The sequence below is a fragment of the Scomber japonicus genome, chromosome 10 (genome assembly GCF_027409825.1).
Source record: "Scomber japonicus isolate fScoJap1 chromosome 10, fScoJap1.pri, whole genome shotgun sequence".
Taxonomy (NCBI): domain Eukaryota; kingdom Metazoa; phylum Chordata; class Actinopteri; order Scombriformes; family Scombridae; genus Scomber; species Scomber japonicus.
Genome location: NC_070587.1, coordinates 27313750 through 27332926, shown reverse-complemented (window position 1 = coordinate 27332926; position 19177 = coordinate 27313750). Strand labels below are relative to the sequence as shown.

The window sequence follows — 19177 nt, the reverse complement described above, 5'->3', positions numbered from 1 at the left end:
CTAAGCACCGGTTCTTTGCCTTTCCACAGCCAAAGCTCCAGCCCGAGCCTCAGAACAGGCTACGTTATACATTGACGTAACCCCGTGGCTCCTTGCTGGTGGAAAAGCAACAGGTTCATAAGAGGTGCTCAGGTTAGCACCAACTGAGCTCTGGCTCTAGCACCAGCTCCAAACCAGCACTGGCTCCAGCTCAGTGGAAAAGGGGTATCACTCACTGTTCTTAAATAGCCACATTTAAGAGATTTTCATCAAAATTGTTCATATGCTAAAAAGAAAATGAACCATTTTGGCTGATAAACTAAAATAATATGAAGATGTTGTTCTTCGTTCAACGTACATTAAAACATTTAGTTTGTATTTGTGATTTTAAAGTTTGACCAAAGTGTTTTTCTAAATTTGGATGAAATGAAGTTGGAGGAGGAAACATATGGTAGCTAGTCTAATATCAGTATAGTTTGTGTGAGGTTTGCGCTACAGTAGGTGTGTAGGGAGGCCTCCCAGCATGCAACTGGACAAAAGACTCATGGACATACGTCTCATTTTATTTTATGTGTCTGTATTGTTACTGCTCTTGTTGCATTTTACACTGTGTCCACTGTTTCCACACATCCATTGTTGAAAATATCAAATGTATAAGACTGTAATATTTGACATGATCATAAACTCTTTCAGTTGCAGATAACGTCTAGAACAGAACAAATAGAACATTTCTCATTGCAACAGTTTTGTGTGATTGTGTGTTGATGCAGATGTATTTATATTATATTTTTTATTTTACACAGACACATTAGTAGTTTCCAGTTTTAGCCACAAACTCATTAATTGTCACTTTCACAACAGTCTTTATTACTGAGTTTAGTGGTGTATTGTTTTAATGTGTGTTGAGGTACAAGCCAGTGCACTGTTTGTGTGTGTGTGTGTGTGTGTGTGTGTGTGTGTGTGTGTGTGTGTGTGTAGAAAGTGTGTGTATTGTCCTACTGTGTGCTGTATGTAAAACTTTGAATTAGTGATTTCACTGATGGACCCTAATAAATATCAGTCAATGGAGTGTTGTTTACTTTTCCACATCAGTATAATCTCCACAGTCAGTTGCTTTTAAAGGGAAGAGAAGTACTCTATGTTTTTTTCTTTCAAATAAGCTTTATTTATCATTCACTTACAAAACATACACAGTAACAGTACAGTAAACATATAAATAAAAGGATAAACATTACATTAATAATACATGAAAAACAAATAAATCATACAAAAATAAAAATATGCAAGAGGAAGTAAAGAAAAATTAAATAGAATTAAAGATATTGAAGTAGGAACACAGTCTCATAGTTTTCATAGCTTCCTTGTTTGTTTGTTTTTTAACTTAAAATACATTTCCAGCTATTTCATAATAACACAGAAAAGAGGTTTCACTTTGGCAAATTTACATTTGTGGATGTGAAGGAAGTGCTGTATGTGTATTATTTGTAAGATTACAGTGCCCCCCGGTGGCCATAATATGCCATGCATGCTCAGTTGTTTAATAAAGTCACAGATGAAAGCAGTCAGTGCTGCTCAGTAAAAACATCTCAACAAGTCATTCATCTTTCTTCAGCCCAGGGAAAAATAAATAAGTACTTCTACTTTATTAACAGGGCATATTTCATCATTTCATGAATTAGTAAGAACTATTTGTTAATACAACAAGATCAAATAAGTTGGATCACTCTTGCTCTCTGCAGTAATTGAAGAGTAGGATCTATTTATGAGACCACACACCTGCCAAATTAAACAGCAATACAATTTCTCAAAATACCTTTTTTACATATAAAATATGTCATTTTAAGCTTTTGCATTACGCTATGAACTACAGTAGCCTTTATCATACTAGTAATAACACCAAAATCAATTATCAAAAAATGCTGTTCAATATGTGTTTAACTCTTTTAAATGACCTGTGCTACAGCTCCACTTTATGAGTATATACATGACTGCTGATATTCTTTATCATTCCATGTATGTCTGTGTACATGTTTGTGTTTTTCTTTATGTATTTATATAAGTTTTATTATTCTGATCATCTTTATTTAGCACCTCTCTTAACAAGGTTACACAGTGCTGCACAAGTTAATAAGCAGAGTTAAAGCACAAATAGAATACAAAGAATGGAAGAAATAAGATACAATAGATGCATTAAGTACAAGATCACTAAATAAAAAGTTGAATTTAAAATAATAATGTAGTGTATGGAATGGAATGTACTGTAAAAAGCTTTATTCATTAACAATAAGAGTTCTTAAAATAAATGTGAGACAATGCAGGACAGCTAAATAGTAATAATGTGCTCATACTTCCCGGACACACTCAAGGAATCTATAACATACAGTATATTATAGATTCCTTGGAGCCACTTAGAAGCTGTGCTGCTGCTTTCTACTAAGTACTGTAGACTGTGTTTAGGCTGAGCCCAGAGTCTAATGTAATGCAATAATCTAGACAACATAACAAGGGAAGCTACTACTTTTTCCCCGGTCAGCTGAAGACAAGCTGGATTTTACAAATGCTTTCACTTTGTCCTCTGAACATCAAGTCTGACCCTTTCACATAGTACACCCAGATCTTTAAAATGATCATAATATATCATTTTAACTTCTCATTTAGCTCACCATTTGTAGTTTTAGAATAATTGACTAGACTATAGTAAATGAGTTAATTAACACAATTTCCTTCTATAGATTGACAGAAATGAGCAAGTTTTACACAGCTATTGATTCAGCAGGCTGTTAAAATGATCCTGTGTGAAAACAATGCATTATTGATTCAAACAGAAGCAATTTAATGTTGACTGTACTGTCCTGTGGTGAAGCAGCTGTTTCAGCTTTCTCTAATAAGGAGGGAAATAATCCATTAGCTTCCTGTGAGGCAGTCTGATGGAATTAGGTGATTCCTGCAATACCAGAGGCTGCAGTTACAGGACCACATTTCCAAGACCCTAAATTTTCTTAATGAATTGGTTGACTTGTGGCTGGAGGCTGCCATTTCTGGTGTTTATCCAAAGACGGACGACATGAGTGTGAGTACCGAATGTGAAGAATGTTTGATGTTAACAAACAATCATGGTGTCATGAATTGAGTAAACCTTTAAAACTATAAGTGGTTAGTCAAAGTAATATTTGGGTGGAATAAACCTTTAAAACAATCAAAGTAATATTTGGGTGGAATAAACCTTTAAAACTATAAGTAGTTAGTCAAAGTAATATTTGGGTGGAATAAACCCTTAAAAATAGGGTCCTAGAAATTGGGTCTTGAAACCGCGGCGTTCCTGAAACAGCAGCCCTGGAATTGCAGGAAGAGGAAAATAGGTTTTGATGGCGGGCTGTAACATAAAAACAAACAAACAAAAAACACTGTCACTGTCCTTTAAGCCAAATAGCCTTAAAAACTACACTACCCACAAAACATGGCGCTTGACCGTCATCAAAACAGGAAGTGTTAAAGGTAGGGCAGTAGCGTTGTTGGTGTCTCAGAGAGGAAAAATCAGTGTCAGAGAAGCGGCTCTGCCCCTGTCAGCGCCCATGGACGACGCCCAGGAACAACACATCCTCACTGGGAACAAATAAAGTCGACGAGCGACGCTTTGTTCCCCCGTTTCCTCTCGGTCGACCGTTCACCTATGATGGAACGGGCGATGGAGCAGCTCAACGTACAGCTCAGCCGGCTGACCCGCTCCCTCCGCCGGGCCAGGACCGTGGAACTCCCGGAAGGTAACGACGAGCCGCCGGCATGATGAAAGGCTTTTTTATAAACCGCACGAGCGGCCAGCGGGAAGAATGGTGTTTACTGTTCACGTGCTAATCTAATCATAGAGATGCACAACACTCTGCCTCGGCCTGTCACTGTCATTCTGCTGCTGCCTTTACACGAGTTAAAATGTGTGTGTGTGTGTGTGTGTGTCAGTGTGTATGTATGTATGTGTGTGTGTGTTTGTGTGTGTGTGTGTCCAGTGTGTCAGCATGGACATACTGGACACACACGGTTTTGTTATTAGTATAACTTTACAGCAGGAATTGAGACTCCATTTAGAAACAGTAGGAATAGGAACAGAATGTGAGTGTTTAGGTATGTATTAGTAAATATGTCCAGTTTAAATGCCTGGCAGTTAATACTGTGTTATTGTGTTGATATTAGGAACAGGGTTAAATATTTATGAAGCTGTCTGACCCATGTTAGTTTAGGATAACATCTCTGGTTATTAACACATGATGGGAACATTATACTGACAGCAGGAGCAATGGGGAAGTAGAAGTGGAGACACACTCCTCCTGTTATTGCTTTATTACAAAGGCATTAATACATTTATCAGCATCACAAACAGCACTTTCAATATGATCCACCTTTCTACTTAAAACAACAGTCAGGAGCCCAAATGAACATGAAGTGTGTTTTTCTTACTGTAATGATTCCTGCTGTTCATACTGACCATTAGATGATCCCTTCATAATGAACTTACAATGGAAGTGATGGAGGACTAAATATGTTTAGATTGAACTCTGTTATGATATGATGTTTTCCTCTTCTTCTCGTTCTTCCCCTCACAGACAATGAGACTGCAGTGTATACACTCATGCCAATGGTCATGGCTGACCAGCACAGGTAAACATTCCCATCACACACTCTAACATGTGTAGTGTGTGACTGACTGCATGTGTTGAGTTGTGTTTATTTGGTTTTGCTGGTAGTCATGAATAGGCATGGGATGATAACCGTGTTCAAGGTATAGCCTACGCCATTTGAAAAAGCCACGATAACTGAAACCGCCAAATTTTCTGTCATACTGTTCCTAAGGTATGAGCTGTTTATTGTCTGGTCAAAGACAGGAAGTGCTGGTCAGGAATCCCTCAGGTGGTGCAGCTGCAGCGTAGAGTATCATGACCCCTCACACTGTCATTACAGTGTATATTCAGGTTAAATGAACATGTCTGTCTTTATTTTTCTTCCTTTTAGGAACATTTTAGAGCTGTAATCACAATACTGCCATACCATGAAACCGTGATATCTTTTCTTATGGTTATCATACCGCCAGAATCTCATACCGGCCCATGCCTAGTCATGAGTCATGCCTTTGTATTTACATGTGCATAGTTAAGTGAATGTGTATGGTTGTCTCCTGAGGATATGATTCACTTGTTGCCATCCTGTTCACCCACAGGTCAGTGTCAGAGCTACTGCTCAACTCCAAGTTTGATGTGAACTACGCCTTTGGACGGGTGAAGAGAAGTTTGCTGCACATTGCTGCCAAGTAAGATGTTTCAATTTCACCCTCTGTTTCTGCCTCCCAGCAGTGTATCTAAAAAAAAAAGCTGAAGTGTGTGTGTGTGTGTGTGTGTGTGTGTGTGTGTGTGTGTGTGTGTGTGTGTGTGTGTGTGTGTGTGTGTGTGTGTGTGTGTGTGTGTGTGTGTGTGTGTGTGTGTGTGTGACATCATGGATACACAGTGTGTGATGTGGGGAACGAGGCCTGGTGGTTAGAAAATGGATAAAAGAGGGCTGATGGACAAAAGCCACTTCAAACTAAAAATACTGAATTGAAAAGTGTAACACAACAGCACAGGAAGTAGAGCAGAGAGACAGAGGATATAGTTATGATGTAGTCAGATAGTCACATACTGCTAATATTACTCTCTTTTCATTCATTGGTGGCTCAGTGAGGCAGATTTTAATGTGAAAGCTTCTGCCGTTGTTGTTCCACTGAGCACTGACTACATCACTACACTGTTTTATCCCTCCGTGTGATAAATGTAAATCAAATGATGGTTTTGGTACAATGGTGCTTTTATTTTGAAATTCATTCATTTTGGTCCTTTTATTTCTTATTTCCTGGGATTTATCACAAAACTCTTTCTCCTGACAGAGACGTGGCTTTGTTTGAATGCTCAGAAGACTCTTTAACTTTCCCTTTACATATTCAAATAGCTTCATTAAAGGGCTCAGTATTAGCAAAATAAAACAACAAAAACTATAAACTATTATTAAGGACTGGACGGCTTCAGAGACTGTCTGCATGATCTTGTTTCAGTTATTCATATGAAAACTTTTTTTTTTTTTTTTTTAAAAAGCCAGCACAGATATGTGTAATGCTTTGACTGCATCTGTATGTGACTATTTTGTGTGTGTACCCCTGGGTCGTATTTGATAGGTGTATGGATTGTGTATTAATTGTGTGTGTGTGTGTGTGTGTGTATGTTGATTTTATGTCAATTTGAAAAAATAATAATAATGGAAAAGAAAAAGAAATGCCCCTAGTTCTCTGCAGATACTGAATGTACACTTTATTACTATTCTGTTATCATTTTAAAACAATGTAACAAACCACTCATCATAATGCAGACTGCAAACATCTGCAGAGCAAACATCTGCAGACTCTGCATGAAGCACCACATAACAACAGCTTCTACCAGCATATAGACTCTTGATATAGACTTTAATCAGTGCAGTCAAAAAGAAGCAAACATTTGACACCTATACTAAGTATATACAGAGTATATACATTCCACCAAAGAAGACCAGCTTTTATCCAGCTTTGACTGAAACATTTATGATCCAATGTGCCTGAAAAAGATTTGAAAAAATAAATAAATAAAAAAATTCAAAAATGAATGAGACAGTGTATGGAGAGCCAAAGGATATTGTACATGTATGTCTCCCTCTCACTACATTTAAATGAAAGGGGAATCTGTATATCTGCAAATAAATGATGAATGAAAAGAAACATCAAATCTGTTCATGATCTGAAAAGCAGCAAATATATGAGAATAATAGAACCAAACCTTGCAGTGCACCACAAGACAGAGGAGAGGGATCGGACACAAAGTCACCAATAGAGACAGTAACATTTCTGCCAGTGACTTTTTTGGGTGATTTAACAAAAAAAAGAGAAAAAAATTGTGTTGCACATGAAATATCATGTATATGTAACATTTTGTTATCCAAGTAATTTCAGTAGAAGTGTGTTGGGTTATGTTTAGGTGATTTATCTTTACTCAATCAAAACAAAACAACTGCATTTTTATTGATATTACCTGAAATACACAATTAAATAACATGACTTATTAATATTTTCAAAAATGGATTTATAGCGTTTTGGAAAAGAGCTCTTCATATGTAGACAGTCTGTTTCCTCTCCACAGCTGTGGTTCAGTGGAGTGTCTGGTGCTGCTGCTGAAGAGAGGAGCCAATCCAAACTACCAGGACATCTCAGGCTGCACCCCACTGCACCTCGCTGCCAGGAACGGGTACGAACCTCACACTGCTTTCACAAGCACATAAGACAGTCGCTGTTAAATGTTGGGTCATGTTGTTGCATCATCACTAATTCCATCAGTACATCAACAGAGTCACGCACCACTCTGCTCACTCACTTTAGGACTGGTTCACAGTTTTCTAGTGTGTCTTAAAGCAGCAGTCAGGTGTCCATATGAACAATAAAGTGGTTTTCCTCTCTGTAATCATTCCTCCTGTTCATACTGACTATTAAAAGATCTCTTTCTAATGTGCTTTCAATGGAAGTGATGGAGGACTAAATCCACAGTGAGTCCATACAGTCATTTAAAGTCTCTGATCAGCTTCTATTGAGCTTCATCAGTGTGAGTTAGTCATATCAAGTGATATCTGACACATTTACAGTCTTTTTACCATCAAATCTCCTCTTAGTGTTTCCTGTTGAGCTGTGGTGGAAGTATAGTAACAAAAAGACTTTGATACTAAAAACACTGTAACGTTGAAACATAGAAGATGAAGATTTGACTGAAGCTTCATATTAGCTTCACATCAACTTTTAAATCCATGTTTACACAGAAGGAGGACTGTGGATTTAGTCCTCCATCACTTCCATTGTAAACATTATGAAGAGATCTTCTAATGGTCAGTATGAACAGGAGGAATCATTACAGCAAGAAAAACAAGTTTCAATGTTCATTTGCGCTCCTGACTGTTGATTTAAGACATTTTTGAAAAATTGTGAACTAAAATATTGAATGAAAACAATTGTTCTATTTAAAAGTGATGAGCTTGACATGTTCCACTGATGAAATGAGCTGTGGAAATGGACAAATACTGAATTTATCAGAACAACAGTTAAACACAGGAAGTGATGAGTTTGCATTAGAAGGGAACAGAGGAATTAAAGCCTTTCTCTAATAATAGAAGCCAGTTAGAATGAATGCTGCTTCTCTCTGCAGTGCAGATGAATAAAGGCCCTGTTTGACCATTTATCTTAGCTTGAACTTGAATGAGACTTTTTTAACCAAAAGTTAGAAGTTTATTTGAGAGAAATGAGCAGAGAGGATGTGATGAAAGACAGGGCTTGATCAGGATTTCTGGAGTTAAACATTGAAGGTATCTCACTCTATGCTGCTTTGATTTGAACCATATGTCATCTTTTAACATGAAAAGCTCTTAAACTGTCCTCTAGTAATGGTGCCAGTCACATTAGTGGAGGTTTTCACTGAGTTCAGCCTGTCAGTGGTTCGTCCAGTGATACAGCATGTACCATCCAGACACTGTGTTTTTGATGTGTGGACATTAACCGAGCCTTTGAGCCTGTAATCTGAGATCTTTCACACACACACACACACACACACACACACACACACACACACACACACACACACACACACACACACACACCCATTAACATCAGTAGGCTGAGCCAACATGACATAAACATTTAGCATTCACAGAGGAGAAGATGTCTTTCCTGCATATCTCTACTGGACTTTACTGGAAGATGTTAATGTTAGAAGCATTTCCTGCAGGTCATTTCTATCAGACAGTCCTCATAGCTCCAGCTTCTACTCATCATGCACTAAAGGCCTGATTTACTAACATCCCAAATAAAGGTAGTGAATTGTGTGTGCAGTGCAACAGATTGTGCGTTTGGTTAGTGTGTGTTTTGCAGGTGATCTACAAAGAATAACTGTGTAAATAACAACAGGTGCACACAGCAGTATTTACATGAGGCTTTTGTGTCTTAATGGAGAGTTTGGAGCATAATGAAATGTGATCCCATGGAATTAGAGGAAGAGGTTAACAAATATATTGAGTTATAGCAAAATTACCAGAAAAATATGCTATATGGGAGAGTATTAGTGACAAAGTCAATGCTGTTAATAAAACCAATAATATTAACACAGGTGGAAAAAACCTGTTGTGTGTGTATTGTGTCATTGTGTCTCCTCGTCTCCATAGTAACAGCTGGTTAATAGTTGTCCTTCAAACGTATTATTTATAGACAGAAACATATCTTCAGCTTTGTTAAATCACAATGTGTGTGCTAAATAACATATTTACATTTTCTCCTCCCTGTATTTCTCACACTGGGGTTAAAACGCCTCACATTACATATTCATTATAACAAACGTACTAAATGGACAGCGTGTATTATCTTACACATTTAATATGCACTCACACACAAGACACAAGCCTCAGTGCACCTAGTAGACACACATTTTGAAATGTACACACGTTTTTACACACACACACCTTTAGTTAATCACACCTACACACTGTAGTTAATATTTTGGATAGCTTTGTACAGCAGAATCTTTGCTTCTGTACATTTAATTTGAAAATAAAAAAATAAAGGATACTACATCAAAGGCTTAATTAGAGTGGGTTTACGTCACTATACAGTAGGATTAAGTGTGGGTGGGTGGGTGGGGGGTGGGGGGGTGTAGAGCTCTTTTAAAACATAGTTCCTATAATTGGGCTGATACACAAGAATTCATCAGCTGTAAGAAGAAATAATGTGTAACTGTCCAATTACTTCCTGTCTGGACTGTGTGTGTGTTCTTTGACACACACTCACTTGTGCTACTTTATGTCAAAATAAAGGCTGAACCTGACCTGAACTGAAGCTCTGGAGTTAAGTAATATAATAAAAGAAAACATGAGGTGAGCAGACTCAGGGAAACAGACTGTAACTGACATCTGGAAACAAATGGAACTTATCAAACTGTTTACATGATGTAAATATAAGTGTGATGTGTCATTAACAGGTCAGCGTTATGTTTTGGTTGTCCATTTGTTCCAGTCTCATGAACCTGATATCTCAGGAATGTCTTCAGGGAATTTCTTTAAATTTGGCCCAAATGTCCACTTGGACTTGAGGATGAACTGATGCGATACCTCAGAAATACCTGGAGGGAAATTCATTACATCTGGTAAAACATCCACTTGGACTCAATGTGTCCACACAGTAGAGTAAAATGAAATGATGGCATTTTATATCCAAGAGGTCAAAGGTCAAATGCACTTTTCTGGCCATTATTCTGCCTCATTACAGGAACAGAAGGGCAGATTGTGACAGTATTTTACATTTAGTCAGATGCTGAGTTGGTGACACTGATCATGAACCTGTGGTCATTGTAAAGATCTTCTGTGCCGCTGGGTTGAACATGTGTGTAAAACATCCATGTTTTTTAATCTGTAGCTTCTTTTCAGCAAGAAGTAATATCTAAAGCATCCTGTCTGCTGTCATGGTTACAACTTTGTGTTGTATCAGAATCAGATTTACTGTGAACATGTGAACACATACAAGGAAACTCCACTGAACAAACATGAGTCTGAACAAGCATGCATGTAGATAGATCTTCATGGTGGTTAAAATTAGTGAAACAACATGAAACAGACTGTGTGGGATTATCAGATGTCTGAACTCTTTCCTCCACTGTTCCCTCCAGACAGAAGAAGTGTATGGGCAAACTGCTGGAATACAACGCTGATGTTAACATCTGCAACAATGAGGGACTGACTGCAGTAAGTGGACTGTAATCCTCTGCCTCATGTTGTACTCAATGCCTTCAAATCATTGTAATACTAATGTGATCTACTCTATGTGACTGCTGGTTAATGACCTCCTGTCTCTTTGCTGCTGTGCTGCAGATCCACTGGCTGGCAGTGAACGGGCGGACTGAGCTTCTCCATGATCTGGTCCAACATGTGACTAATGTGGATGTGGAGGACGCGATGGGGCAGACAGCTTTACATGTAGCCTGTCAGAACGGACACAAAACTGTGAGCCCATTACAAAATAAAAAAAAATGTGCTAGTGAGAGGATGGGACTCAGTGTTGCCTCTCGGCTTTTAGACCTTTAAATAGGAAGTTTTACCAGCAGTGCAAACCATTTTCAACATGTTGCAAAGCACTGTGGGACATCTATTTTGAAATTACTTTTTGGCATTCTATTTTGATCCATATTTGCAGATGAGCACAGTGTGAGTAGATGCACACTTTGCTGTGGCTGCTTATGTCTGGCTGTGATTGAATACCATGTCGCTATGGTTACAGCTGTAGCTATGATTGTGATTGGCTGGCTGCTCTTTACAGCACCTATGATAGAAAAATTGGCCAAGACAGTGTTGAAAAAAATAGACAACAGATTACAAAACTAATTTTAAGGGACCCTGAAACTTATTGTTATGCTTACATGTAACGAGGTAATACAGTCTACAATTAAAGACCGTGTAAAGTGAATTCAGACATTTTCTTCTAAACACATTAAAACCAATCACTGGCTCCTGTTGTCCAGTGTGTCAGTGACACATCTCTCTCTCTGTGTGTGTGTGTGTGTGTGTGTGTGTGTGTGTGTGTGTGTGTGTGTGTGTGTGTGTGTGTGTGTGTGTGTGTGTGTGTGTGTGTGTGTGTGTGTGTGTGTGTGTGTGTGTGTGTGTGTGTGGTCAGACGGTGCTGTGTCTTCTGGACAGCGGAGCCGACATCAACCGACCAAATGTCTCCGGAGCAACACCTCTTTACTTTGCCTGCAGGTGATAGAGATGCATGAATAGATGTCTTCCTGTCATTTAAAAAAAAAAAAAAAGGATTTCCAGTTATTCATTCAAATCATGTCAGATTACTGAAATATTGAGGACAGTTATATTTTAGAATACACAAGGACTGCTTCATTTACTCAATACTCAAATATGTAAAAACTTATTTTGTAGTCACGGCCAAAGAGACACAGCACAGATCCTGCTCTCTAGAGGTGCCAAATACATCGCTGACAAGAATGGAATCACTCCTATGGATCTGTGTGTGCAGGTGAACATTTGAACACCTTTCATACACATCAGCCTGTTTCCTCTGTACATGCATATACATCATGCTGGGCTTCTGTGTGTGTGTGTGTGTGTGTGTGTGTGTGTGTGTGTGTATGTGTGTGTTCAGGGAGGATACGGGGAGACCTGTGAGATCCTCATCCAGCACCACGGCAGACTCTTCCAGACTCTCATCCAGATGACACAGAATGATGATATCAAAGAGAATATGGTATGAGCAGCATGTCTGCACACTCACACATTCATGCATTCATTCATTCATAAGCCCTGTACGCACACTTCTGTTGACGTGTGTGTGTGTGTGTGTGTGTGTGTGTGTGTGTGTGTGTGTGTGTGTGTGTGTAGCTCAGGCAGGTTCTGGAGCATGTCTCTCAGCAGAGTGACAGTCATTATCAGAGGATCTTAACCAGTCTTGCTGAGGTTGCAACCACCAATGGACACAAGCTGCTCAGGTATAACTGTACATATCTTACTTTTTTTAATATTAGTTTAATTTTGCATATACAGGAAGATGACTAATTAAAGGAACAACAGACTTCCTGAAGCAAAAACACTTCATCTTCATGGTCTCTACACACACACACACAGCAAAGAGGAAGCTCTGTTTTTAAAGCTCTGTGGTTCCAGCTCTCAGTACTGAATCTCTGAGGTTTGGAGTAGAGTGTATCTGTGTCTATGTTTAGATATCAGCCATGTGCCTCAAAGTGCTTGAGGGTTTCTTTCAAAACATCAACCATCAGACTGTACAACACCACACCACAGCTCCCAGTACCTCCCACTCCCACTAATAACACTGAGGCTGTTCTTACTGTTTAATCCCAGGAACAGATATTCTTTATATTGTATATTTTATTTTTATTTTTATTGTATTCTATTTTTAGTTATTTTTTATTTTATTTTATTTTATTTTATTGTATTTTTATTTTTATTTTTATTTTTATTTTTATTTTTATTTTTATTTTTATTTTTATTTTTATTTAATTTTTTTATATATTTTTTATTATTATTATTATTTTTTTTTTTTAAATATTTTGATCACTTCACCATTACAAGGCTACAATTGTGTCAATTTTGAACTTCCCCCTAGAGAGATCAATACACCTTATCTTATTTGACAGTTTAACATCAATCAATTTCAGTCATGTCAGCTGTATTTGAGCTGTGTTCATTTACTTTTTATCAGTTACAACAGTACAAGCAGAAACAGCTCAGTGAATGTGACTGATTGATAAGATGAGTATAACACACTGTGACAGTCACAATCACCAGATCTCAACCCAACTTTAAATACCTATAGGAGAGAGAAAGTTAGATGTGCAATGTCTGATTGTATGGCAAGCGCCTGGTGAATAATAGTGCTCTACTATAAACTGAACAGATCTATCCAAGAAATGAATCATCAATGTTCATCATCCATATGTAATGTTGTAAAAATCCATAGAAAATAAGCCTGGCCTGTAACACACTCACTGTTTTTAAAATAGTGCTTCATGGATATTTCAGTGACAGATTAAGACACATGTCAGGTACTGTGATCACATTCATGGTTCACCTTTAGCCAAGATTTCTTCTCTCATTTCCTGTCACCTCTCTACTGTCCACTTTCAACTAAAGGAATGGAATGAAACCATAAGTTTATACAGCACATGACATTCTTACATATGCGTTTCTATGGTAGCTCATGTCTGCCATGTCATCCCATGTTCTTCTGCATAGGTTACTTTATGGTTGTAATCACACGGTGAGATTGTGCTCTTCCTGACCTTTTTCAAACCTTGTTCCAAAAGTAGAAAAAATGTCTGTTAAAGAGTCTCACAGGAGATTCAGGATCGTCGGTTTGAATTGATGATGAAAGTTTTATCGAGGTGTCATCTCTGGCCTTCACCAGCCTAGAAACCTTAGCGTATGGAGGGAAAGCCTACAGCTGCTGCAATGCTCCTTAACATAGATTCTCATGCTTTGATGTATCACCATCTCTACAATGATACCAAACCTTTTCTTTTTTCAGTTGGACTCATTAAAGTAAAAATGCCTAAACATCCATTATGTTAGTGTTGTAAAAGATTGCAGGTTATTAATCTCTCTTCTGCTCCTCCATCTAACAACCTGTCCTCTTAAAGGAATGTTAGACGTTCTTCATCATTCCTCTTCCTCTCCTCAGCCTGTCCAGCAGTTACGAGGCTCAGATGAAGAGTCTGCTGAGAATCGTTCGTATTTTCTGCCACGTGTTCCGCCTTGGGCCTTCATCACCCAACAACGGCAACGACATGGGCTACAATGGCAACAAGACGCCTCGCAGCCAGGTCTTTAAGGTTAGTGGAAGGTTTGTGTGCAGTGTTTATCATCTGTGAGGTGTTGAGAGTGCTGGGCTTTGGCCCATTTAAAGACTTAATAATATTTATTTGGTGGTGGGATAAAATGTATTATTAGTCTGTAGTGTTTTACATTTAGAACTAGAACAATGTAAGCTTTGAACCTTTCAACACCTGACACGTCTGCTCCTCCAGAAGCAGCTGTCATCTCCATACTTCTTCTTTTAGTAGCAAGTTCTGCATGATTCATTTAGTCATTATTAGAGCCCGACCGATACTGGATTTTTGGGGCTGATGCCGATACAGATTGGGAAATTAAAAAATTCCAATATCAGTATACAGTTATGTTATATATACAGGATATATACATAAAACACAAGATATGTAATGGAGGCATGATATTTTACAGTATAAGAATAAACTTATAAAACTTATAAAATGACATCAGCACATTGAAAGAGTAAACTTCACTGGGAATTTTATTTGTATTAAACTTGAATTAGGAAATAGGATTAAAGATACTTCAAATCTTAATAAAACATTTGTGCATATCTTAGACAGTATAAGCACCAGTACTGATATATCTGTGATAGGCCAGTATCAGCTGATAATATTGATTGAGAGATATATCGATCGGGCTCTAGTCAATACATATCATGAAAAAACACAAACCAACATTGCATGTGTTCTACTAATACTGTAAGTATTGTGTGTGTGTGTGTGTGTGTGTGTGTGTGTGTGTGTGTGTGTGTGTGTGTGTGTATCAAAGCCTGATATATCTTATTCCTCTTAGTCATAGAGCTCCATCGTTGTCCAAAAACTACTAAAAACACATCAAGGAGCCACACTGTTGAACTGAATGAAACACACACACTGTACTTTATATTGACTGAGTCCCACACACACACACACACACACACACACACCGTCCTGCTGCCAGAAATGCTCAGTAGAACACCCAAAGGACTATTTCTTCTATTTCTTCTTCTTTCTAAAATCTGCTCTAATGTTACTGATAAAGCAACACTATATGAAGCAGTTAAAATGATTGGAGGATGATTTGGTTTACCTCAGAATGAATTTATGCCATCAGAAGTTTTTCAAGATTATGTCATCACATAAAAAATCTTCACAAAGTGGCTTCAGCTGTAATTCTAAAACTAACACAAGACTAATGATGTTTGATGTCTCTCATCTGGTCAGATCACATGACCAGAAAGGCAGAAAGAGAGAGAGAATGAAAAAAAAACAAAGCATAATGTGACTTGATAAATTAAATGTACCTTTTTGGCAGCTATTTCTTTCTGCTTCTATCTCTTAGTCAGTAACACTGGCACATGTTTCCTCTGAGCTGACTTGATGTTTTCTAACTAAAGCAGTGTGCCAATAAGAATTGACTCCATTGGTTGCAGATGTGTGTGAGACAGATGGATGTGGAGACGATACAAAAAGACGGGTGTTCCTGGACAGGTTCTCCTTTCTTAGATGTGAGCCACAGACATATTTCATATTTGCAGTAAATCATAAACCTGTGCATGTCAAATACACTGAGCCTCATTCATGAACAGTGCTGTGCTTCAACTGTGCATGATTCATTATGTTTCCTTACCTGAAGCTCTCAGTCTGTGCACACACACTTTCTAACTAAATACAGAGTATATTATAACCACATGCATTAAAAAAGGCTTTAATAGACAACCATATGCAAAACCATTCATTCACTAATACGTTGGCCAAATGTATTTAAAAAAACATGAAATTGACAATCTTCCATCCTCATCAATTATTGTCATAATTAAAATATTGAAATAGTATAACTACTTAAAATGCTCATTTTTAAATGTAACAAATCTGGCTTTAATTGTTTTTATTGACTTGGCCTATTATGATTGGCTATTCCCACCAGTTTCTGGTGCCATGTAATTGTGCATATGTAGCCAGTGTTCATTAGTAGTCATCTGGTTAACCCTCCTGTTGTCCTCGGGTCAAGGAAGGACAGGAGGAAGGAAGGAAAGGAGTAAGGAGGAAAAGAGAGAGGAAGGAAGGAAGGAAAGGAGTAAGGAGGAAAAGAGGGAGGAAGGAAGGAAGGAAGGAAATGAGTAAGGAGGAAAAGAGGGAGGAAGGAAGGAAGAAAGGAAGGAAATGAATAAGGAGGAAGGAAGGAAGGAAGGAAGGAAGGAAAGGAGTAAGGAGGGAGGGAGGTAGGAAAAGAGGAAGGAAAAAAGGAGAGAAGGAAGGAAAGGAGTAAGGAGGGAGGAAGGAAGGAAATTAGGAAAGAAGTATGGAAGGAGGAGGGAGCAAAGAAAGAGGGGATGAGGGGAAGAACAAAGGAAAAAAAAAATTAAAGAAAGAGGGAGTAAGGAAGGAAAGAAGGAACAGTCAAAAGAGATGGGGTCAATTTGACCCGGGAGGACGACAGGAGGGTTAATTAGTGAGCTACAGTATTGAGACATGCAGGTTATATATAAGATTCTGATGTACCTCTCTAGTCATGGTGGTTAATGCCAGATATTCCACATTATTGCAACCCAATAATTGTTTTTTTATTTTTTACTATAGTCTGTCTTCAGGAAACACTGTGGAGAAGGTTGCCCTTTCTGGCTTCCACCTTGGACACTGTTGTTTCAATATCACACATTTTTGGCCCATGCTTTTCTCTTACCACTTCCCTGCTCTCTCCATCTAGGAAAACGTTTTTCTTATAAAGACAAAAAAGAGTGTATCAGTACGCTGATTGCAAATAGCAGGCTGTTCTGATTCACTAACATTCAAACAAAATCAGCTGATGTGCACGTGTCATGAGCCGACAGTCATTTTGCATGCACACTCATTTTGTGTGCATGCAAGAGAGCATTTGTACACATAGTGAATGAGGCTCATTGACATGTTGAGATTTGGGAAATATGATCTATGGAACTGGAGATTCAGTTTTCTTAAGTCTCATTGAGGTAACTTGACTTTTTGATGGAATGGGAAGATGGATAATATAATCTGATGGTGTTTAAAAAGAAGAAAGTGCTTTTCAAAATGATGGATGCTGTTTGATTTGTGGTGGGTTTGGATAGAGCTAGGGTTGGGCCATATGGACAAAATCTTCCATCACATGTCATTTTATATTATATTTATATTTATATACATTTCGTACGGTGACCTGATTTGGCTACATGAATAGAAACAGAATAGCAACATGGATGATAAATTTCTATAGTCTGAAGTTATAATATATATTGTCATATTGCCCAACCCTAAGCGGAGATTCCATCCTCTTGGGGCATGATGTGATTTTGATACACACTGTTCTGGCTCATTTCATTCATTAAAAACCAAAGTAATCACTCAAAGTTTTTGGACTAAATCAATCCCAAAACTTTGAACCATTACTTTCTATCCAAGAGCTGGAGTCAGGACCTGGTTATCCTAGCTTAGCGTAAGACTGAAAAGACATTTGTAGGAACCTTTCCTTTAAAAACGTCTGTGCTGGTGAAACTGACAGGGTGTCTTCAGGTCCTTGAAAATAGTTTCTTTGAAAGTGGCTTTAATTCGGTCCCAAATAAAAAATAAAGAGCCTTGAAGGACTCTTTACAAAACCTGCAGATGCCCTGAAGCTCAAAGCCATTCCTCTCTTGTGATGCCTTAATGGTTGCTTCTCTTTGTTATCTCTTGGATCCTTGTCTTCCTCTGACCTCCTGTCTGTGTGTGAGCAGCCGTTGGAGCTGCTGTGGCACTCTCTGGACGAGTGGCTGGTGCTGATCTCCACAGAGCTGGACAGGAACAGGAAGAACCCCTCCTCTTCCTCCTCCACCTCCAGCAGCGAGATAGCCTCTCTGCTTCTCAAACAGCGGGAGGTCGACCACTCCGGCTCCACTCCCAAGCTCCCCTCCTCGTTGGACCGTCAGATCGTCATGGAAACAGAGGCGTACGCTGACGGGGAGGATGTCATCTCCATGACAGCCAATCGGCTCAGCGCTGTGATCCAGGCCTTCTACATGTGCTGCTCCTGTCAGATGCCACAAGGGTCTGTATTCATCTGTTTGCGGTCATATTTAGTAGAATAAGGAGGTTTAACATGATGGCAAATGTCTATATTTTTATTATTTCTTATTCAGTACAAAGTAAAAAGATTGTATTATTTGTTGATAGTAAGAAACATATTGGAAATCTCTAGCCATCCGTTAAATATTAGCTCTAATCTAAAGAGACCTTAAGTTCCTACCAATATACTGCAGAAAACAGTCTTTTGTGGAGGAGCTGACATTACTACTACTAATTAGGGATGCAACGGTACTCGGTAAAATATTGAACCATTCGGTCCGCTCTGCACGGTACAATACGACCTTATGGACCGCTGGTTTTCGGTTTCGCAATTCATTTTGCATTGATGCTTTACAGACTACTGTGTGTGTGTCTGTCTGTCCGTCCGTCCGTCCAGGCAGGTGAAAAGCCCTCCCCGCGAGTTAATGTCCAATCACTGTTGTGCCTCCACCCACTCAACCCCTCTCACACAGTAACTGGAGCAGGTTCAAGGTGCAGCTCACACACAGAGGTGGAAAAAAGAAGACAAAAAGGCATGGCCAGCACTAGCGGAGAAGTTGACAGAGAAAAGTTTGAAGAAGCACCGGCTTCATTCAAATCTCCGGTGTAGGTTAATTTCGGTTTCGCCGTTGAATACATGCAAGAGTCTCCCGTATATTGATAGCGGCTCCCTGACGCCCACAAATGAGACACAATCTCCCGGAATCTGGATCGAGCAAGCAAGGTCCAAATCCACTTTTGCTATT

The 19177-nt window shown here is 38.7% G+C and overlaps 1 protein-coding gene across 1 annotated transcript in view; it reads left to right on the top strand.

Moving 5' to 3' along the window:
• Positions 1-3525: 3525 nt before the first annotated feature.
• Positions 3526-19177, top strand: part of hace1 (HECT domain and ankyrin repeat containing E3 ubiquitin protein ligase 1) — a 38071-nt gene continuing 22419 nt past the window's right edge. The window contains exons 1-13 of the mRNA XM_053326676.1: positions 3526-3740; positions 4575-4629; positions 5186-5275; positions 7161-7265; positions 10713-10788; positions 10915-11046; positions 11714-11796; positions 11974-12070; positions 12197-12298; positions 12433-12539; positions 14249-14399; positions 15812-15886; positions 18104-18414. Of these exons, the coding sequence (XP_053182651.1) occupies positions 3650-3740; positions 4575-4629; positions 5186-5275; positions 7161-7265; positions 10713-10788; positions 10915-11046; positions 11714-11796; positions 11974-12070; positions 12197-12298; positions 12433-12539; positions 14249-14399; positions 15812-15886; positions 18104-18414 (1475 nt within the window). The 5' untranslated portion in view covers positions 3526-3649. The remainder of the gene's footprint in view (positions 3741-4574; positions 4630-5185; positions 5276-7160; positions 7266-10712; positions 10789-10914; positions 11047-11713; positions 11797-11973; positions 12071-12196; positions 12299-12432; positions 12540-14248; positions 14400-15811; positions 15887-18103; positions 18415-19177) is intronic.